The sequence below is a fragment of the Hemibagrus wyckioides genome, linkage group LG17 (assembly GCF_019097595.1).
Source record: "Hemibagrus wyckioides isolate EC202008001 linkage group LG17, SWU_Hwy_1.0, whole genome shotgun sequence".
NCBI classification, from domain to species: domain Eukaryota; kingdom Metazoa; phylum Chordata; class Actinopteri; order Siluriformes; family Bagridae; genus Hemibagrus; species Hemibagrus wyckioides.
The window spans coordinates 5,418,205-5,442,807 of NC_080726.1; the positions used below are offsets into that span (position 1 = coordinate 5,418,205).

Consider the following 24,603-nt stretch of genomic DNA (forward strand, 5'->3'; position numbering starts at 1 on the left):
TAGGTGATAGGCAGATAAATAGGCGGATGGATGGTTGGATGGATAGATAGATAGATAGATAGATAGATAGATAGATAGATAGATAGATAGATAGATAGATAGATAGATAGATAGATAGATAGATAGATAGATGAATAGATGAATAGGTGATAGGCAGATAAATAGGCGGATGGATGGTTGGATGGATAGATAGATAGATAGATAGATAGATAGATAGATAGATAGATAGATAGATAGATAGATAGATAGTGGATAGATAGATAGATAGATAGATAGATAGATAGATAGATAGATAGATAGATAGATAGATAGATAGATAGTGGATAGATAGATAGATAGATAGATAGATAGATAGATAGATAGATAGATAGATAGATAGATAGATAGATAGATAGTGGGTGGATAGATAGATAGATAGATAGATAGATAGATAGATAGATAGATAGATAGATAGATAGATAGATAGATAGATAGATAGATAGATAGATAGATAGTGGATTGATGGATGGATAGATAGATAGATAGATAGATAGATAGATAGATAGATAGATAGATAGATAGATAGATAGATAGATAGATAGATAGATAGTGGATGGATGGATAGATAGATAGATAGATAGATAGATAGATAGATAGATAGATAGATAGATAGATAGATAGATAGATGAATAGGTGATAGGCAGATAAATAGGCGGATGGATGGATGGTTGGATGGATAGATGATAAGCAGATAGATAGATAGATAGATAGATAGATAGATAGATAGATAGATAGTGGATAGATAGATAGATAGATAGATAGATAGATAGATAGATAGATAGATAGATAGTGGATAGATAGATAGATAGATAGATAGATAGATAGATAGATAGATAGATAGTGGGTGGATAGATAGATAGATAGATAGATAGATAGATAGATAGATAGATAGATAGATAGATAGTGGATTGATGGATGGATAGATAGATAGATAGATAGATAGATAGATAGATAGATAGATAGATAGATAGATAGATAGATAGATAGATAGTGGATTGATGGATAGATAGATAGATAGATAGATAGATAGATAGATAGATAGATAGATAGATAGATAGATAGATAGATAGATAGATAGATGAATAGGTGATAGGCAGATAAATAGGCGGATGGATGGATGGTTGGATGGATAGATGATAAGCAGATAGATAGATAGATAGATAGATAGATAGATAGATAGATAGATAGATAGATAGATAGATAGATGAATAGGTGATAGGCAGATAAATAGGCGGATGGATGGTTGGATGGATAGATAGATAGATAGATAGATAGATAGATAGATAGATAGATAGATAGATAGATAGATAGATAGATAGATAGATAGATAGGCAAATGGACAGATGGATGAATAGATGATAAGCAGATAGATAGATAGATAGATAGATAGATAGATAGATAGATAGATAGATAGATAGATAGATAGATAGAGGGTGGATGGACAGACAGACATACGGAAAGAAGAACAGATGGATGGATATAAATTTTTAATATCTATAAAAGCAAAGAAAACAGTCTGCTATAATCATGTATTCAGGATCATTAAGTACTTTTTTAGTATAATAATAAAAAGAGTATGAAATTATATCTAACTGTGTTTCTCTTCTCTTGCTCTGAAGCTCTCGTTAAAACAGGGTTCTTCTCGTTATTTATTTCAGAAGGCAATGCAGTTGTCAGGTGCAAAGTTTTCCTCTTTTGATTCGGCGAGCTGTTGTTTCCGAGAGAGCAGGAGCTGCACATTTTTCTTGATAATTAGTTGCACCGAGCGTGAACGTGTGTGTCAGCAGAGTCGAGAGGTTCCATTACACAGTCTCTAATGTGAACCAACTTCTTTGCGCACTCTCTCTTTTACACCCTTTTTTTGTTTTGACACTGAAAAGTGTCATCCCCGGCTCGCGCTGCATATTCATGCATATTTATATTTAGCTCTCGTGCTGCTCTGATACATTATTGTCAGCTAATTAGATGTAAGGCGCAATGGGTACAGGGAGAAAATTCATTAAAAAACTGAAGTGGTAATGACCAGGGCTGACAGAGGTGTCAGTGAAACCTGGGCACACAGACAGGCCCGAGAGGGGGGTGTTAATGCAGAGCCTCTCTTCTCCTAATTAAACACCGTTTCACTGTTATTAACATCCTCCGCCCGGGCCTCGGTGCTGTCAGCTCTCTTTTCCTCTCCTCTTCTCCACTCTGACCCGCTCCTTCGCACGCTTGACCCGAGTAATCAAAGCTCGGCCGAAACGTTCCGCTCACACATTCACCCCGATGAACGAAGGTCACTAGGATTTGGTCAGCATCAGTGCTGTGCTGTCTGCTAAATGCCGCTGGAGTTAGTACACACATTAAGTGCTTAAGGTCATTGTGCTGAAGAGCAAAATTATGTCTATATGCCTAAGTTAATTTCACGTCACAAAGCAAGCCAATGACTTTTTCGATTTTGGATACTGTACATCTTTGAACACTTTGTGATTATTAAAGCTATCATGATATAAATGATGATACACCACAGGTCATTTCCAATGTGTCTTGTTTACAAATACAAGGACGTGAATTGACACATTTAGCAATCTTAAGTATCGCCGTGAGGAACCACATGAGGTTTCTTTTCAGTAAAGATTCCTTTAATCATCTGGAATCATTAGGAAATCTTAATCAGCCCTCGAGATGCCCAAGAGTCAAGTGCTATCTGCGTGATATTTTATTTCACACTGTTTCCTGTGGTCTGAATCTGAGTTTGACTGTTGGTCTGTTTTCAGACTCACTAGATTCTGTCGAACCCTTGTGCAAACACATGGAGAACACACCAGATATACATATATCATCTATTTTTACATTATTTTCTGCCCATTATCCACAGTTAGGCAACTCACCTGTTTCTTCTATGTCCTACAACGTTCCCCTTGTCACTCATGTTACATGTGTGTTGTCGAAACTAATGATGTCACGATGTCATCAGCTAAATGCACATGCAGGTTAGTTTACTTCCTGATCACCTTCACAGGAATCACGGCACAGTTCCAGTCCAACCGAACTCACACCACATCCTACTGGTAATCTGCACCGTGTTTCCCGGTCCGTGTAACAGCTTTCATATTATTGATTTTTCATGCAAATTTTCCGTGGCCTGTTTCAGGGTACACTGCTAGTCTGAACGCTTCCTTAAAGTTATACATTCTTGCTCATGAGACGTTAGAGTCATGCAGTATGCAGTAGAGTGTTGAGTATACTGAGTGTGATTATGTGAGACCTGCATAACCTCATCCTGCTGGCTAACCTCGCTTTAAAAACAGAGTAAATGTATAAACCAACTTTTGGCCTTCGTAACACATTCATAAGGTCAAATGAATATCTAATGAATTTTTGCCCATTTGCCTTCAAATAAAGTATTACGAGAATACAACTTGACACCTTTATGAAGCTCGTATATCAATACCTTTTATAATTAAGATTGTTGAATACCTTCTAGGCAAGAATAAGAAGAATTCCAATAACTATAAATGAATAAATGTTGTGAGTTTTCACACAAGGCTTTTCTTCGGAGTAAATTCTTTGTTTCGTAAAAGATTAGCTTAGAAATGTGTTATAAAGGTTCCAGAATCATAAATTCATAAAAGTCTTTAGAAATTTACTCAGATGCCCTGACCTACAAAGTCAGGTTTCATGAATTTATGATGGAAATTAGGCCAAAGAGTGTCTTAACATGACCTTATTAAAAATACATGAATTACATCACTTTGTTTAGATGTTATTGACAGATTTTGTTTTTTAATATGTATATAAAGCATAGATAGATAGATAGATAGATAGATAGATAGATAGATAGATAGATAGATAGATAGATAGATAGATAGATAGATGCTTATTAAAATATACATGAATTATGCCACGTTGTTTAGATGTTATTGACAGATTTCATTTTTTAATATGTATAGACAGACAGACAGACAGGTCTGATAGATAGAGAGAGAGAGAGAGAGAGAGAGAGAGACAGAGACATACAGACTAAAGACATACATAAAGAGGGAGAGACAGAGAGAGAGAGAAAGAGAGATAGAGAGAAAGAGAGAGACAGACAGAGAGATAGATTTTAATAAGAATGTTGGAGAAAAGACAACTATTGTTACTAGTATAGTGTGGATAGATAGATAGATAGATAGATAGATAGATAGATAGATAGATAGATAGATAGATAGATAGATAGATAGATAGATAGATAGATAGATAGATAGATCACAACATTAAACCCATAACAAAAGGTGTTCAGTATTTTTAAGACTAAAGCTTGGGCCTGATTTTATAATTGCCCGTGTCAATTACTATTACGTTGGTGCGATAATGCGAAAGGTGTGACATGTGGCTTCTAATTAAAAGCATGACGAATGGGAATCAATAGGGTTGGATGTGCTAACGAGGCCGGATGCTGTCCTTTTGTTTGGTAGTCTGCATGCATTATGGCAAGAGTGGGGTAAATTAAACTCGCACACAATCCCACGTCTATCCCGCGCTTCCATGTGGTGCCACGGCTCCAGCTGTGGGTCACACTGTGTAAGAATGTGGAGCAGAATCAGGCGAGTGTCAGCTGATTTCGTGAACTGTTCACCCTTCAGAGTTTCACAAAGTCGGTTACACAAAATCACTCCATTTTTCCAAGTACACTAAAGTGTAATGTGTTTATACAGGCTTTGGTTTTTCCACCACTGTTATAAGAAAAATACACTGGGTTTCAAAATTTCACTCAAGTATCAAATACATAATGAAATAATAATGTAGAAATATAATACTAAGACTAATCACTGAACTGATATAAAATATAGATATTTTCTTGAATTATGTGATATTGAAATACATCTGGAAATCATGTTGACGCGCCTTTTAATCAGTCAAAACATTTTTAAAGCTGTATATTTTATTGAAATGATCAAACATTCATGAGTAACAAATTTTATGGCAAAGTATAAAATTCTCAGTTCCGATTGGTCAGATGATTGATTCATTTTTTATGAGAGCAGCTACAGATAGTAGTATATCGTCTGCATATAAAAAATCTAGGTTTATGGTAGGAGTCTTTAGTGTTGTGATGATTCAGGAGAAAAAATAGTTATATATTGGCAGCTTCCTCAATCCAAATTTTCTTTGGATTAAACATTCAGTCAAAATGGCAGAACCATGACCAGAACTTTGACCAGTCTTCAGTCCACTTTCCTGTCCTGCGGTTGTTGGCCATCCACCTGAAGACTCTATGCATTCTGAGATGCTTTTCTGCTCACCGCGGCTGTAAAGAGTGGTTACGTTGTTCACTGTATCCTTCTGGTTGTATTTTTCACTGGTGGCTCAAGTGGTTAAGGGTCTGGGTTGTTCAAGCCCCAGCATCACCCAGCTGCCCCTGTTGGGCAATTAAGCAAGGGCCTTAACCTTCTCTGCTTCCGGGGCACTGTATTATAGCTGCCCTTGCACTCTGACCCCAACTTTCTCAGCTGGGATATGCGAAGAAAGGAATTCCACTTTGCTGTATGTGTGGTGATAATAAAGGCTTCTTCTTCTTCTTGGTTGAAACTGGCAATTTCTGGCAAGTAACCTTTAGATACTGTGCTGTGTGGAAACCCCAGACGATCAGCAGTTTCTGAAATACTCAAGCTAGTCCATCTGATACCAACAACCATGCCTAATGATAGTCACAGCTCGGCATGGTTTGTGCTGCTGCCATATGATTGGCTGATTAGATGTAAGTTATTGCCTGAATGTGTAGGTGTTTCTCATAAACTGCACAGTAAGCTTATATGTATTTATATATCCTTGTCTTTAACAGCGGGCTTTTTTTCCCCTTCTCTTATTTTCATTTATTTCAAATCATTTGGAATCTTATATCTGAGATGACTTCCCCGTTTATGAAAAGCTGATTCTCTTCGAAGTTGGGAGTGTGTGACTCTGGCTTTAAGTGGAAATGTCACACCCGATAAAGACTTTTCCTCTTCGCTGAGGAATTAGACAGGATAGAAAGTGAGCATTTTTACAGCTCTGTTTCTGATGCCTGTCTATGCAGCGCTAGTCGGTTTTGCCGTCTGAAGCTCCGATTTCTAGCGTGAAAGTAAGAGATGAAGAAAGCAGGCGGAGGAGGAGGAGGAGGTGGAGGAGGAGGAGGAGGGGGGAATGAGTATGTGTGGGAGAGAGAGAGAGAGAGAGAAAGAGAAAAAGACAGCGAGGTATGCATAATGAGAAGAGGGAAACGAAGACCATGCAACATAAGGCATTTCCTGGATATTTCATAGGCGGTTCTTTGGGCTTTCCATCCAGATGACAATGACGTAAGCTGCTGTGTGACTCAGCTTCCTCTAGAAATTTCAGAAAAAGTTAAGGTAATTTGCAAAGAACCGAACCAGTAATTAATCTCTACTGGTGGTCAATAGGACAAAAGCCATCAGAGTAGAAGAGATTTTCTCACCACGCTTGATGAGGTGGTGCAGCAGACATCATGCCACATGTTTCTTATATTCCCTCATGTCTGTCTGGATTTTCTCATGGTTCCCAGATTTTCCTCCAACTTCCCAAAAAACATGCCAATAGGTAGGCGGCTTGGCTATGATAAATTTCCTAACTGAGTAAGTGTGTGAATTCAATTCAATTCAATTCAATTATTTGTATAGCGCTTTTAACAACGGACATTGTCTCAAAGCAGCTTTATAGAACATAAGAAACAAAAAACATCCTAAAACATCCAAAAGTCCTAGATGTTAGACAAAATCATCCCTAGTGAGCAAGCCTGAGGTGACTGTGGCAAGGAAAAACTCCCTTAGATGGTATGAGGAAGAAACCTTGAGACGAACCAGACTCAAAAGGGAACAATGTCCTTTCTGCAGTCATGTTTAGTCAGTTGTGTGATGCAGATACAGCATATGTAAAATGTTATGTGGAATATGTGGAAGCTTAGTGGTTAAGGTGTTGAACTACTGATCAGAATCCCAGGTCCACCAAGCTGCCACTGCTGGGTCTTTGAGCAGTTGCTCCATTGTATAAAATATGAGATAAAATGAGGTAAGTCATTCTGGATAAGGGCTTATAATGTAAATGTAATGTAATGAATATGTGTTCATGGTGATTTGTGATGGACTGGTGACCAACCCAGTGTGTATCCCACTCGTCAGGCCCAGTGTGACCAGTACAGTAAAGTGGTTAAGGAAGATGAAGGAATATTTAACTACAAGATTAACTTAGGACAAATGAGAGACTCCCTTTGAAAAGATCTCACAAAATATAAAACAGTTGCTGATCATGTAACAAACAGGATGAAGAATCGAGCATGTGTAAACTTGTGAACTGGTTCATTTGTGCAAATTCAGTTATTATTGCGTTTTGAGAAATTATATGTGAATATCTGTTATGTGAAATTGTTTCTTCGGTGGAGAACTGATGAAAAATGACCCCTCATTTTTTGGAATTATTAACATTTTTCCCCTGCTCTCTAAGGTATATGTATTAAATTAAATTAACACCTCAACTTTATATTTCTGAATATTGAGGAAATGTGGATGTTTATTTCACTTGGCTGTAATGACTTTTCTCAGCTTTTCTGCTGCTTGTTTTGGATTTTTGTGAATCTCTATAGCTTTTTTTTCTCTTTTTTCTCTTTTTTATTCCCAGGATTTCTTGCCTTACTGATGGATAGCTTTCACTGTTGATAATGGTGTCCCCTAACACTTATTAAACACTTATTTATCTTCTTCTCCAGCTCGGTGAAAGGTCAATATTTTCTTTTCTTGACTTTAAACTCAATAGAAAACTGCTTGAGCGTTGGAGCTTGTTTCAGTTTTAAACGAGGACACAAAACTTTAAGCACGCTAATAAAGAAAACAGCTGTGGAAGTTCTAAGAAAATTACTTACTGTAGTATTTGTAACAAAAAAAAAACATTAAAATTAACTGGATTTCTGGCCAGAATTTCATTATTTTTCATATCAAATGGGGTGGATGACAAATGAATTATTATTATTATTATTATGATTATTATTATGATTATTATTATTATTAGTTTTATTTATTTATTTATCTAATTTTTTAATTTTTTTGTATTTTTTAATTAAACTAATCACTTAAATAAGCAAGATGGACCAGAGGCAGGTCATATCTGAAGAAAAAGCAAACCAAGCCATATGGAAATAAAACGTTTGAAGGCACTGCACTGTAGCATTGATGAGCTATGAGGAAAACCGAACACATCTGTTTGGAGAAAACTGAAATTATTATTTATTTATTTATTTATTTATTTTACATTTTACACTCTTCTCCATACATGAGCTCACAAATGCCTCTGATTGGCTCCAGAGACACATCATGCCATCTCCCACCCAAAAGGTACAACCATGGAGGGTATCATCTCCAGATGATCGAGCAAATTCTTTCCTATTGCTCCACTCAAGAGCCTAAAATACCCCTTTAATGCAATTCTACGTTGTTGATAGAAATACAATATTAATGGCTTACCAATGGGGGGTGTGTAAACCTTTGCACTCAATAATATATTAATATATTTAATGCTCTTTTTGCGCTAGGAAGGACATATAACGACCTGAACCAGTATCCCGTCTTCCCTTGGGTTCTCACCAACTACGAGTCGGAGGAGCTGGACCTCACACTGCCTGGCAACTTCCGAGATCTGTCGAAGGTACAAATTAAATATACACTGCTGCGCAAGTATCTAATAGATCATCGCTTTCTGTAACACATCATGCGGAGGTGGAGGATCTTTCTGCCCATTGGATGTGATTAATGGTTTAAAACCTGCATAAATTTTGAGCAAGACGGTAGATTTACAGCATCCTCTGGAATGTCTATGGCTTCTCTAAGGAGCCGAACGTTTTTTTTTTTTAGCGTATTTACCTGACATTAACATTCTATTAAGTGTACACGTCGCTTTGTTGGCAAGCCGCTATCGACTTTCCGTAGATCGTAAAAATGATCTGCGTACCAAAGCACACATTATGCAATTTTAAATCATAACCTAAGTGGTCCTTCAAACAAAGGCAGGCTTGTTTAATTCCAACTCAAACCGCCGTCTATCTTATTGATGACCTCTGCACATACACTCGGATCGGTCCATAATTCCACTGCTTCTCTGCATGAGTGTGGCTGGAATTGGAATTTTCCCTCCATTAAACTAATCGCTTAAATAGGCAAGATGGACCAGAGGCAGGTCATATCCGAAGAAAAAGCAAACCGAACCATATGGAAATAAAACGTCTGAAGGCACTGCACTGTATTAATAAGCTATGAGGAAAACCCAGCACATTTGTTTGGAGGAAACCGAAAATCAGAGGCGAGGTAGTGTTATTCTAGAGATTTTTTTAAAAGCCTTTGCTTCTCTAAGATGATTTAATAAGATATTTTCCATGGGATTTTTTTTATTTATTTATTTATTTTTTCAAAAGGGTGTACACATGTCTTAACAAGATCCCACTATGTAAAACGAGACAAACGACATGAAATTATCCAACAGCGTTAAATGGAAGGAGCAGAAAAAATAAACACTAATCATGTTTGGATGTTGTCCTGGACATGTTTCCACCCACACATCACTCATAACCAGCAGCATATGACCAGGAACAGATCGATCCTTTCTGTATTCTAAAGAAGAAAAAAAGCTTTAAAAGCTGTGGTAAAGTATATAAACAGAAGTATTGGCACTCTTTGTGTATATGAGCAAACGTTAAGATAACTCATAATGATTGCACTGGAATAAATGACTTGACTTAATGAAATGGCTTTAAAATACACTTAATATGAAATATCTATGGACGGAATAAAGGTGTGTTAGATAGAAAATGGATATAAAATCATCTCAGGGAGTTTTTCCTTGTCACCGTCACCCCAGGCTTGCTCATTAGGGATAAATGTTAGGGATAAATAGTTGAATTGAAATATTAATAGTTAACAATAGCATGTAGCACAAATAAAAGGTTTAAGAGAAATACAGAAGATGTTTAAGTTGAATGAAATTACATTATAAATTGATGGGTGCCAATAATTATAGAACTGACTGTAGATGTATTATACAGAGATATGGGGGGGGTGCAGTTTAAGTTGCCTGCAGTTTAAATCAGATATTGCAAAAGACTACAAGTGCTATACTTTCTTTCTTTCTTTCTTTCTTTCTTTCTTTCTTTCTTTCTTTCTTTCTTTCTTTCTCTTCAAGGTACAGTTGTTCAGGTTCTCTCTCTTTCTTGTTCATTCTCACTCTTCACATTCGGCTCATTCTCACAGCTAACAAACTCACTGACCTGAAAACAACTGCATTCCTCTCTCTCTCTCTCTCTCTCTCTCTCTCTCTCTCCCTCTCTCTCTCTCTCTCTCTCTCTCCCTCTCTCTCTCTCTCTCTCTCTCTCCCTCTCCCCCCCCCTCTCTCTCTCTCTGTCCCTCTCTACCATTCTCACTCTTCTTTCTTTCTTTCTTTCTTTCTTTCTTTCTTTCTTTCTTTCTTTCTTTCTTTCTTTCTATATATAAAATATATAATATTTAACACATACAGTTGTATATGTGTTGGTCTCTCTCTCTCTCTCTCTCTCTCTCTGTATATCTCTCTCTATTATCCGTCTGTCTTTCTTTCTACTTGTCTCTCTCTTTTCTGATTATAGTTTCCTTTTCTCGTTGATCTGTGTTCTCTCTTTCTCTCTCTCTCTCTCTCTCTCTCTCTCTCTCTCTCTCTGTATTTAATATTTTTATATATCTCTGACCATCTTTCCCAATTTTCTTCATCTCCACTCAGGTGTCTCTGTGTCTCTTTCTTTATTTTAATCTGTTTCTCTTTCTGTCTGTCTCTGACAGTCAGGCTCTCTCTCTCTCTCTCTCTCTCTCTCTCTCTATCTATCTATCTGTGTTTAATATTTTTCTATATCTCTGTCCATCTCTCCCAATTTCTTCATCTTTCTCCACTCAGGTGTCTCTGTGCCTCTTTCTTTATTTTAATCTCTCTCTCTCTTTTTCATACGTTACTAACCTCTGTCAGGCTCTGGAAAGGCTGAATGAAGGGATGTGGAAGATGTTTTGAGGATAAGAACACACTGGTCCTTGAGGAAAAGGAGCTACAGACTGATATCAGAGAGAAAATAACAAATAAAACATTTCTATTCATCTTTAATCTGTCCTTGGATGTAATATTGTCTAGAAAAGCAGAGGAGAGCTGAGGGAAGCAGGTCGTTGGAGGAGGACACTGATGCATTATAATGTGACACCCTCACGGTGCTCTTTAGCAGCATGAGCTGCCTTCATTATCAGGTCCTGAGCAGAGCTGCAGGCCTCCTGATGCTTGTCCTTGACTAGCTGAGGCTTCACACCTCCAAAAGTTTGCTGCTAGAGGAGCAAATTCACTTTCTGCTACTTCCTAGCAGTACACGCAGCAGCGAACCCCCCGAGTGAGACACGTCACTCTGACTCTGACGTCCAGAATCAAAGCGGTGTTTTCTAAAATGATCCAAATCTATAATTTAATGCATCTAAGTCCAACTGTTGGTGTGTCTGTAGGTCTTCATTCCAACCCTGCAGAAGCCACACCTGATCTTTGTCTTCAGATATTTGTCAGGTGTGGCAGCTGCTTCAGTTGGAATGAAAACCAGCAGCTACACCAGCATCTGCAGAGAATTCTGAAATGTTGAAATTGACTTGAGTAACATGAACTCAGTTTGTTTTCATCAAGTGTGATTTGATGACATCCCTGAATAAAATCAAACCCCGGGCTGACACCTGAGCTGAGAATCAAACCCATGATACTGGGGTTTAGTTCCAGACTGCACTGTTCTACTAATCCCCTGAATGGAACGCTGTAGTTATACTGTAGCTCACATCAGCACCAACATCCTGCTGAGATTTCACACTCTAACTGTTTTATATTAAACACAGTCTATGAGGGAAATATTTACCAAAATAGGAATTTAGCGAATGATTTTATATCCGTCTCTCTCTGTCTTTCACTCTCTTTTCTCTCTTTCTGTATTTTTGCCTCCCTCTCTCTCTCTCTCTCCCTTTCTCTCTCTCTCTCTCTCTCTATCTCTCTCTCTCTCTCTCTCTCTCTCTTACTGTCTTTATCTGTATCTCTCTCTCTATTATCCCTCTGTCTTTCTTTCTGTCTCTCTCTCTCTGTCCTGAATATAGTTTCCTTTTCTCATTCTTCTTTGCTCTTTCTCACTCCCTCTTGATATCTCTGTCCTCTGTCCCCAATTTCTTCATCTTTCTCCACTCTCCACTCTCCATATTTCTCTATTCTGTTTCACTCATCTCTTCTCTCCCTCTCTGTTTCGCTCAGTTCATTCTCACTTGTCCCATACGGCTCATTCTCACAGCTAACAACCTGACTGACCTGAAAACAACTGCGCTCTCTCTCTCTCCCTCTCTCTCTCTCTGTATATATGTATTATTATATATGTTATGTATATATGTTCCCTGTCTCTTTCTCTCTCGCTGTCTCTCTCTGTATTTCTCTCTCTCTCCATCTGTCTTTCTTTCGACCTGTCTCTCTCTCTCTCTCTCTCTCTCTCTCTCTCTCTCTCTCTCTCTCTCTCTCTCTCTCTCTGTCCTGATTATAGTTTCCTAGTTTCCTTTCCTTGTTGTTTTCTGCTATCTTTTCTCTCTCTTTTTTCTGTATCTCTGTCCATCTCTCCCAGTTTCTCCATCTTTCTCTATTTAGGGTATCTCTGTGTCTCTTTATTTCTGTCTGTTTCTCTTTCTGTCTGTCTCTGATCAGTCAGGCTCTCCCTCTCTCACATATTTCTATATTTCTATCTATTTCACATATTTCTATATTTCATCTTTTATCCATTAAAGAATGGATGTTATTATACAGTAATCGACATCCTGACTTTAACTGGTTTACATTAACACTATGTAATCTAATCCTTAGAAATGTCTTTAAAATTCTGTCACTTCAAATTCGCTTAGTATGTAAGCAACAAAATCGTGTTTTGTTAAAAACGTCATATTTTTGTGTAAATTAGAAGTAATATCTTAGTCCTTCTTTCAGTATATTAATAATACAGAGGAGCATCCAAATGTCAGAGAATTAAAAAAAAATATATTTTAATAATAAAAAATGATTGTTATGGAAGTCCATTTATACACCTATAATTCACAGAAATAGTCAGTTATCATAATCGCTGTCATATAAACACCACCAGTAGCCCTTGTGTCTGTGATATTGCACCATTATCAAGTAAGAAATTGTTACAGTATTATTACAGTACAAGACTTTATTGCATGTTGTGGCTGAGATCCATGACTTAAGGACACACAAAAAACACACACATTCCTTAGTTTTTGCATTTTTATTTTTATTTATTTGTTGTTTGAATTTCAAGGCAAAGTTAGTGGCTTTATAAAACAAACCTTTTGCAAAAAATACTTTTCTACAATCAAATGTCTGTTCATTTAGTAAAAGGTTTGTGCATCATTATTGTATATAAATATATTTAATCAATATTGTGAATCTTATTAGACATTAATAGCTGAACTTAATTTATTAGGTCTTTCGGTCTGGTCAGATTTATTTTATGCAAAGTAAACAAAGTAAATGTGTTGCTTACAAACACTATATTGCTTATTGACTGATTGATTGATTGATTGATTGATTCTAGGAAATTCCTTTTGCTTTCACAATAACTACAACAAATAGACAGAGCAAACAAACACATAGAGACACGTTACAGTAGTGTTTACACAGAGCATAAGACATTCAAAATGTAAGATGATTAAAAAGAAATCAATCTTTAATCTCTTGTTATTAAGTGCCATAAGCAAGCATTAAGCATTTGTTAAAGGGGAAGTCAATATATGATCTTAAAAGGGTATCTTAAACACAATAACAGTAAAAATAATGAAGAAGCTTCAATCTCTTGTTATAAAGTGCTGTAAGTAAGTGTTAAGCATTTGTTAAAGGGGAAGTCAATAAATGCTCTTAAAGAGGTGAACACATGGAGACATGATTTAGTAGTAACACAAGACATGCAAAAAAACAGAATAACACTAAAAAAAATAATAAAGAAGCTTGTTATACAGTGCTGTAAGTAAGCATTAAGCATAATTTTTACACGAGAAGTCAGCAAATACTCTTAAAGGGACGGGTTACAAAACATAAAATAAAAGATGATAGTTTCCCTGAGTTTAATGCATGATATCTTTATACAGTCGTAGAAATCTGGGGTTATTTTTTTTTCCAGAAATAGAAATAAATTGTCAAATTAGTTACATATTTATAAATGTAACACACTTATTAATGATCCCCACATTTCCTCCAGATCCCTCACTTTCCCGTTGGTTCCATTGTTGTATGTATTCTGGACAGGACAGTAATACATGCTGAAGTTGCGTTATGCAAATACTTGCCTTGGGAATGCGAGCTCATCCAAAAGCTCCGTCTTTCAAAACACTTCATGTGCCATTCTCCCAGAGCTGCCATGCCAAGCGGCTCGCCGTGAGCCTCCATAACTCGCCCAGCAGGAAGCAGCTGCCACTCACCAGCTGAAAATGTCCCCGAGGGCCTGCGTGACGAGCAGCTTCGTGCCACTGAAGCGTCCTGCCACTGAAGCGTACCTTAATTCCCCTCTCCTGCCACACCCACGACACACACCTGCACTCATCCTGTGCTACAGAGTGACTCAGAGAACCAGGTCCGGTTGTTTACGGGGCTCCAGGCGAAGGCTTGCTCGTTTCTGCATGACAGCAGCATTCGGGTGCTAGACGGATTTACTGGAATCTAATGATTATTTCCTTTCTTGACAGACAGGGAGAAACGAAAACGCTTGGCTCGCAGCTGTTAATTAGCGCATGCTAATGCTCGCCAATCAGGCGCTCGCGTTGCAGCGCCGCCTTCCTGGCGAGTGTTATTCGAACTCCTTTTGTGAGGCTTTGACAGGAAATTAGATGACTTGTCTCTGCTTGAACTTTTCACGAATGTGTGAAGAGGAAAGTGGAGGAGGGACAGCAGACATAATTATCTCAGTTGTACAAGTCTGCTCGCAAGGAACTTTCGTTATTAAAGGCTTACTTGATGGCAAAAACTATTACAACAGTTTTTTTTTTGTAATAGCATCATAGCTTCCGTAAACCTGTCCATTTGCTTTAATTCTTCATTCAAAGAATCACAAGTTTTTTTCCCTTCCTTCTTCTTACTGTATACCAAAGCATTTTGCTAGTAACACAGAATACTTTTTAGCTATTCATAATTAACATGCTAAAAGATGGTCCTGTTATCACTTATAGATATGAGATATGGTGGTGGTGGTAGCACAAGTGGAAGATCAGGGTTCAAACCTCAGCACCGCCAAGGTTCCACCACTGGGTCCTTGAGCAAGGCCCTAGACCCCTTTTGCTCTAGGGGCACTGCATCATGGCTCACCCTGCACTCTTACTGCAAGGATGGGATATACGGAGAAAGAATTTCACTGTACCATAATGTATATGTAACAAATAAAGGCTACTTAAACGTACACTATTGCAAACCTCATTGTTCCCTCACCAGCATCTCTTTTGTTCTTTCTCTTGGAGTTAACAAGAGATTTAGAGCTTTACCTCAGACACTGGAGATGTCTCAGTATAAACTAGCTTCAAATGCCGAAACCTATCTCTCAATCTGTAAGATCTCCAATCACTGAAAATAAATCCACACCTTCTGACCAATCAGAACGAAGAATTTCCCTGTGCTGTGGTAGATTTTCCTCTCATAGCCGCCTCACATCTAGAAAGACTAGAAATAATAACCTAGCATAAACGCACACACCGTTCTTCGGCAGCGTCCGTCGTTTTAGAGAAGCATCTGCTTTGTTTTGACTCGCAGGATCTTGATTAGATCAGACCGAAGCTGTACATTGATCTCGCTGGCTGACGAGGCCAGAGAAAACAAGCGCTGCTTCCCCCTGACAGACGCTGCCATCGTGCTGAGCCCTAATGTAATTTCCTCTGAAATATGAAATGCTGGATGCTTGTCTCCAGGGAAAAAGCAGAGCAGATATTACAGGCTAAATGCACTCTCCTGAGCTCTAATCTCCAAAACCGCTCTGCTTAAATCTGGAGCCTCAGCAACGGATGCTGATTGGGTTTGAAGATAGCGGTCGGTTTTTACAGTAATGAGCTACACGAGGTACGCGATTAGTCAGAAAGTAAGAGAGTTTGGCTTGATTTTTGCTGAGTGGTGTCTCAGGAGATTTCATTAACTGCCTGATTCAAAAAATCCTTGAAATAACACAAGTCTATGAGGGATATATTTTGCCAAAATAGGAATCTAGCTAACGAGCTTAGGTTAGCACAGTGCTTTATTTCAGGAAATTTCAGGAAGATCTCCAGACTTTCAGCTTCTTCTGTGAACTTTTTATGTCATTATTATTACAGCAATCAAACTTTGGAGCTCATTCGTCAATCTTTGAGTGAAATATATCCGAGCACAACATTTACACTGGATTTAAGTTTCATAATTGTTGATATTCTTCATATCTGTCTATGTTGATGAATTGGAATCAAACAGTAAATTACTGAGCATGTGCACGGCACAGCTCCAGGGAAACCACCAGAACCGTTATATATAAATTCTAAACAGAATTTACTAGATTTTCGATTTTCCTCAAATCCAAAAAACCCTCACTATACATTTAAAAGTATTTACTAATCAGAATTCTGGTCTTTAAAACAGACCTTTTAGATCAGTAAGATGTTATGATATTGAAATTTCAGGAAGATCTCCAGGCTTCTTCTCGGAACTTTTTATGTCATCATTGCTGCAACCAAACATTGGTTCGGTTCATCGAGTGAAATTATGAGTTTGTGTATCCGAGCACGACATTTACGCTTCATAACTGTTGATTATCTTTGTAATCGTGTGTGTATGTTCACACACTGTTTGCACCTGGTTGCACTTTATGGAGCTTGGACAAACTTTCTGTCCTTAGCTCTGTGTTGTTGTTTCTGTTCTGTAGCTATAATGCTGTTATGTTGTCTTATGGAGGAACAGGGTCCTGGAGAAACGTTGTCTCATTTCACTGTGTACTGCCTCAGCTATATGTGGCTGAAATGACAATGAAAGTTTCTTCACTTGACTAAATGGGATTTAAACAGTAAATGATATTAGACACCCTTCTCCAGAGCGACTTATATTTTTATTGCATCTGAGAAACTGAGGGTTAAGGGCTTTGGTCAGGGGACCAGCAGTGACAGTTTTAGTGGACCTCAGATTCAGATTCAGAATCAGAATCAGCTTTATTTGCCAAGTGTGCGCAGACACACAAGGAATTTGTTGTGGTTTTTTAAAAATTCTCTTGGTACATACATATATATATATATATATATATATATATACACATACATTCATACATACATACATATAAACATATCTGGCTTGAGAACAGAAAACAGAAGAATTTAAATAGTTAGACATAATCAATAATAATAATAATGTGTATATTTCTGGAACAGAGGATGAACAGAGATGTGCAGATTTGTGCATTATTTACTTTATATATGGGGCGGTGGTAGCTCCAGTGGTTAAGGCTCTGGGTCGTTGACCAGAAGACCGGGGTTCAAGCCCTGGCACCCAGTGCAAGTGGTTAAGGGTTTACCAGTTCACTTCACTGCTCAGAATGTTATGCCTGATTGGTGTATCTACATGTATGGCAGACATTTATTTCCTGTATACAACTGAGTAGTAAAGGGACAAGTGGTTAAGGGTTATTAAACATCTGAGTTATTGATTATTATTATTAACCACTGGGTTATTGATCGGAAGATCAGGGTTCACGCCCTAGCACTGCCAAGCTGCAACCACTGGGAACCCAACCCATGGCTGACCCTGCGCTTTGACCCTGACTCTCATGGATGGGATACGCAAAGAAAGAATTTCACTGTGCAGTAATGTATATATGACCAATAAAGGCTATAAAGATATATGCATATGTATTTACATAGTACTTGAGAAAGAAGCAGTAATACGAGATGGAGAATGAATTCAACCTTCAAGCTTTCGATCAGCAGTCCAACACCACTAAGCTACCACATCCCTCAATGAGTGATATCCTCAAACCTCCAGAAACCTCCAGAAAAGGCTGTGGTCACAGAGACTAAAGCACAAAATGACTACAAAACAGCAAAAAACACACAAGCTGAAGTAGTTTTCACTCATATCTATAAGAAGAAAAATACTGAAATATGGAGAGAACTTATGTAGTGAATTCTGGGCTTGTCCTATATAAGTGTCGCTCTGCTCCTAAGTCACACCGCGACCAAAAATAAAAATAAAATAAATCACTTAAAAAACTGTTGACTCATGCTTGTTATTTCAAGCCGCTATGCATTTCACCAGACACAAAAAAATCTTTATGTATCGTTAACATCTCAATAAAATTTGCGAGCTGGGATTTTTATTTATGTAATAGATTTTATGAGACATCAGGTCAAGCACTTTTCCCCAAGATGGAGAATTTGAGGGATTAAGAAACACTCAGACATTCTTTACGAGCCTTTAAATCTCAAAGCCGCTGCACTGCAAATGGATTTTTAATTGTCTGATAATGAGGTTATTGAGATCGTATCATCACACTTCGGCTAATGTATCGTTAGCATTCGAATAGCTTTTGGCCTAATGAGGTCAGCGGGGACGAAAGATGAATGATAATCGCTTTGTTATCAAACAGCCTGTTCCGGGTATAATCAGAGGTAAGAAGTACAGCGCTGTTTGATGCCGATGTTTGATAAAGGATGTATTTTAGTGTTCCCAAAGCTGTTTACGGTCGAGTTTAGCTCATTTAAAGAGCAGCTACAAGGCAGAAATGAGTATAATAAAGGATGCAGTTAATATGTAAATGAGGCCAAATGAACTCCGGCTCTTAAATAAAGCAACGTGATTTATTCAGCGTCTCATAAATTCATATTAAGATTTTACCATAATTTCAAATTTAGCATCAAAATGATTTATATGATTTAGATGTCAGAATATTGTAATAAAATAACAAAAAATAAATAAATAATTTCTTTCTCCTATATGCTGCAGTAGAGCAACTTCCCATTAAACCACACTGCTACTGAATTCTCAAATCTGATTGGTCTGAAGGGGATGAATTTATTTTTAACAGTAGTTATAACAAGAGACAAAAATTCTTAAAAATTCTTAAAAAGATGCAAGTATTTTGTAAATGAGGATTAAGGCATTGGATTAATGATCAGAAGGTTGTGAGCTCTAATCCTAGGACCACCATGCTGTCGCTGCTGGGGCCCTTGAGCAAAGGCCCTTGTATAAATGATAAATCTTCTGCCAAATTTTGTAAATGAAAATGTTCTTTTCCAAGTTTTAGCCTTACTGCCATTGTTGTGATTGTTGTCATGATCTGTGCCTCAAATCAAAAACCCTCACTATACATTCAAAATTATTTATTAATGTAGAAAATTCAGAATTTTGGTCTTTAAAACAGACCTTTAAGATCATTAAGTTTATGATGTTTTTAAAATATAAACACTAACTATAATAGTAAAACTGTTGTATCGTACAATAGTATAGTATTGTATAGCATTCCATGTCAAGGCTCCTCACAGGAAGTTGTGCCACCAAGCTTGGGCTAAAAATAGAACAGACCACCCATGCCACCAATCTGTCTACAAAAAAACGCCCGAAAAATCACCTAGCTTTGGAACGCATGCTGAAGGTAACGTTGGTATCGTGGGTTGACTCTTTCAAAACAGCTTTCACTGACTGAAACAAAAAATCATAAACATTGTAAACGCGCTTTGACACAAACAAGTTCTGAATAGCTCCCAGACGTATGCGCAACTTATCCGGCGTTCTGTTCAATTGGATTCGTTCATATGCCGAAAATGCTTCATATGCCGAAGCATAATTTCAATTCTTAAGGTGAAAATTCATAAGGAACGGCATTCGATTGTCACTGTATAAATGATCCTTTATTATGTATAAATGATCCTGAATTCTTAGCTGTTTAATTCTGAATTATTGTACAGAAGTTCAAACCTGTAAGGTTCCAAAGATCCAATATGCAAATTATGTACCAGAAATAAGCACATACTTACCTAAGTAATATTATATACTTTAAAAATATAAAGAAATACAGTTCTGTAAAATAAAAGCCTGGCCAACTTTCTCTTTCATCAGGGCAAAGTTGTTTGTTCATGAAGCAGCTGGTGCAGTGTGTTTCCTCCTGATAGCTGAGCAACCAGACTTCTGGAAAATTCTGCTTTTTTTCCTTTCAGGTGCATTCCCCAGAGGATCTCGATCTAAACAATTACATGCACCAAGTCCCTCTGCTGTCTTAGATAAGTGCACTGAGCACGTCATTCGACTTTAAATGGAAAGATAAAACGTGTTTCTCTGAGAATTCCTCCATACTTCTGCTTGCTGCAGAGATTTCTGTATGAGCTGTAGGTTCAAACACAGGCAGGAGCTTTTATTATCTCTGATGGATATCAATTTTATTGTTATCACTAGTGCTTATTATACACAATACACTACACACAATTATAAGCACCTACACAGCTATGCACTATACACTACACTCAACTATACACAACTGTACACACAACCATATACTATACACAACTATACACAACTGTACACTATACACAACTGTACACTATACACCACTGTACACACAACTGTACACTATACACCACTGTACACACAACTGTACACACAACTGTACACACAACCATATACTATACACAACTATACACAACTGTACACTATACACAACTGTACACTATACACAACTGTACACTATACACCACTGTACACACAACTGTACACTATACACCACTGTACACACAACTGTACACTATACACCACTGTACACACAACTGTACACACAACTGTACACTATACACCACTGTACACACAACTGTACACTATACACCACTGTACACACAACTGTACACTATACACCACTGTACACACAACTGTACACTATACACCACTGTACACACAACTGTACACACAACTGTACACACAATTGTACACTATACACCACTGTACACACAACTGTACACTATACACACCTGTACACACAACTGTACACTATACACACCTGTACACACAACTGTACACACAACTGTACACTATACACCACTGTACACACAACTGTACACTATACACACCTGTACACACAACTGTACACACAACTGTACACGATATGCAACTGTACACTATACACATCTGTACACACAACTGTACACTATACACCACTGTACACACAACTATACACCACTGTACACACAACTGTACACTATACACCACTGTACACACAACTGTACACTATACACACCTGTACACACAACTGTACACTATACACACCTGTACACACAACTGTACACGATATGCAACTGTACACTATACACATCTGTACACACAACTGTACACTATACACCACTGTACACACAACTATACACCACTGTACACACAACTGTACACTATACACAACTGTACACACAACTGTACACTATACACACCTGTACACACAACTGTACACACAACTGTACACTATACACATCTGTACACACAACTGTACACTATACACCACTGTACACACAACTATACACCACTGTACACACAACTGTACACTATACACAACTGTACACACAACTGTACACTATACACACCTGTACACACATCTGTACACACAACTGTACACTATACACCACTGTACACACAACTGTACACTATACACCACTGTACACACAACTGTACACTATACACCACTGTACCCTATACACACCTGTACACACAACTGTACACACAACTGTACACTATACACAACTGTACACACAACTGTACACTATACACACCTGTACACACCACTGTACCCTATACACACCTGTACACACAACTGTACACACAACTGTACACTATACACACCTGTTCACACAACTGTACACTATACACACCTGTACACACCACTGTACCCTATACACACAACTGTACACACAACTGTACACTATACACACCTGTTCACACAACTGTACACTATACACACCTATACACACAACTGTACACACAACTGTACACTATACACACCTGTTCACACAACTGTACACTATACACACCTGTACACACCACTGTACCCTATACACACCTGTACACACAACTGTACACTTACACACCTGTTCACACAACTGTACACTATACACACCTGTACACACAACTGTACACTATACACACCTGTACACACAACTGTACACTATACACCACTGTACACACAACTGTACACTATACACAACTGTACACTATACACACCTGTACACACAACTGTACACTATACACAACTGTACACACAACTGTACACTATACACCACTGTACACACAACTGTACACTATACACAACTGTACACACAACTGTACACTATACACAACTGTACACACAACTGTACACTATACACCACTGTACACACAACTGTACACTATACACAACTGTACACACAACTGTACACTTACACACCTGTTCACACAACTGTACACTATACACACCTGTACACACAACTGTACACTATACACAACTGTACACTATACACATCTGTACACACAACTGTACACTATACACACCTGTACACACAACTGTACACTATACACAACTGTACACTATACACACCTGTACACACAACTGTACACTATACACAACTGTACACACAACTGTACACTATACACCGCTGTACACACAACTGTACACTATACACAACTGTACACACAACTGTACACTATACACATCTGTACACACAACTGTACACTATACACCACTGTACACACAACTGTACACTATACACCACTGTACACACAACTGTACACTATACACAACTGTACACTATACACAACTGTACACACAACTGTACACTATACACACCTGTACACACAACTGTACACACAACTGTACACTATACACAACTGTACACACAACTGTACACTATACACAACTGTACACACCACTGTACCCTATACACACCTGTACACACACCTGTACACACAACTGTACACACAACTGTACACTATACACACCTGTTCACACAACTGTACACTATACACACCTGTACACACCACTGTACCCTATACACACCTGTACACACAACTGTACACACAACTGTACACTATACACACCTGTTCACACAACTGTACACTATACACACCTGTACACACAACTGTACACACAACTGTACACTATACACACCTGTTCACACAACTGTACACTATACACACCTGTACACACAACTGTACACTATACACACCACTGTACCCTATACACACCTGTACACACAACTGTACACACAACTGTACACTATACACACCTGTTCACACAACTGTACACTATACACACCTGTACACACCACTGTACCCTATACACACCTGTACACACAACTGTACACTTACACACCTGTTCACACAACTGTACACTATACACACCTGTACACACAACTGTACACTATACACAACTGTACACTATACACACCTGTACACACAACTCTACACTATACACCACTGTACACACAACTGTACACTATACACAACTGTACACTATACACACCTGTACACACAACTGTACACTATACACAACTGTACACACAACTGTACACTATACACCACTGTACACACAACTGTACACTATACACCACTGTACATACCACTGTACACTATACACCACTGTACCCTATACACACCTGTACACACAACTGTACACTATACACCACTGTACACACAACTGTACACTATACACAACTGTACACACAACTGTACACTATACACCACTGTACACACAACTGTACACTATACACAACTGTACACTATACACACCTGTACACACAACTGTACACTATACACAACTGTACACTATACACACCTGTACACACAACTGTACACTATACACAACTGTACACTATACACACCTGTACACACAACTGTACACTATACACACCTGTACACTATACACAACTGTACACTATACACACCTGAACACACAACTGTACACTATACACCACTGTACACACAACTGTACACTATACACCACTGTACACACAACTGTACACACAACTGTACACTATACACCACTGTACACACAACTGTACACACAACTGTACACACAACTGTACCCTATACACAACTGTACACACAACTGTACACACAACTGTACACTATACACAACTGTACACACAACTGTACACTATACACCACTGTACCCTATACACAACTGTACACACAACTGTACACTATACACAACTGTACACACAACTGTACACTATACACCACTGTACCCTATACACAACTGTACACACAACTGTACACTATACACAACTGTACACACAACTGTACACTATACACCACTGTACCCTATACACAACTGTACACACAACTGTACACTATACACACCTGTACACACAACTGTACACACAACTGTACACTATACACACCTGTACACACAACTGTACACACAACTGTACACTATACACCACTGTACACACAACTGTAAACTATACACAACTGTACACTATACACAACTGTACACACAACTGTACACTTTACACAACTGTACCCTATACACCACTGTACACACAACTGTAAACTATA

The 24,603-nt window shown here is 38.0% G+C and overlaps 1 protein-coding gene across 2 annotated transcripts in view; it reads left to right on the forward strand.

The window, feature by feature from the left end:
• The window catches only part of nbeab (neurobeachin b), a 451,655-nt gene that overhangs the window by 351,336 nt on the left and 75,716 nt on the right, over nucleotides 1-24,603 (forward strand). For both annotated transcript variants that reach the window (XM_058413684.1, XM_058413683.1), the window contains one exon: nucleotides 8,582-8,694. In XM_058413684.1, the coding sequence (XP_058269667.1) occupies nucleotides 8,582-8,694 (113 nt within the window). The remainder of the gene's footprint in view (nucleotides 1-8,581; nucleotides 8,695-24,603) is intronic.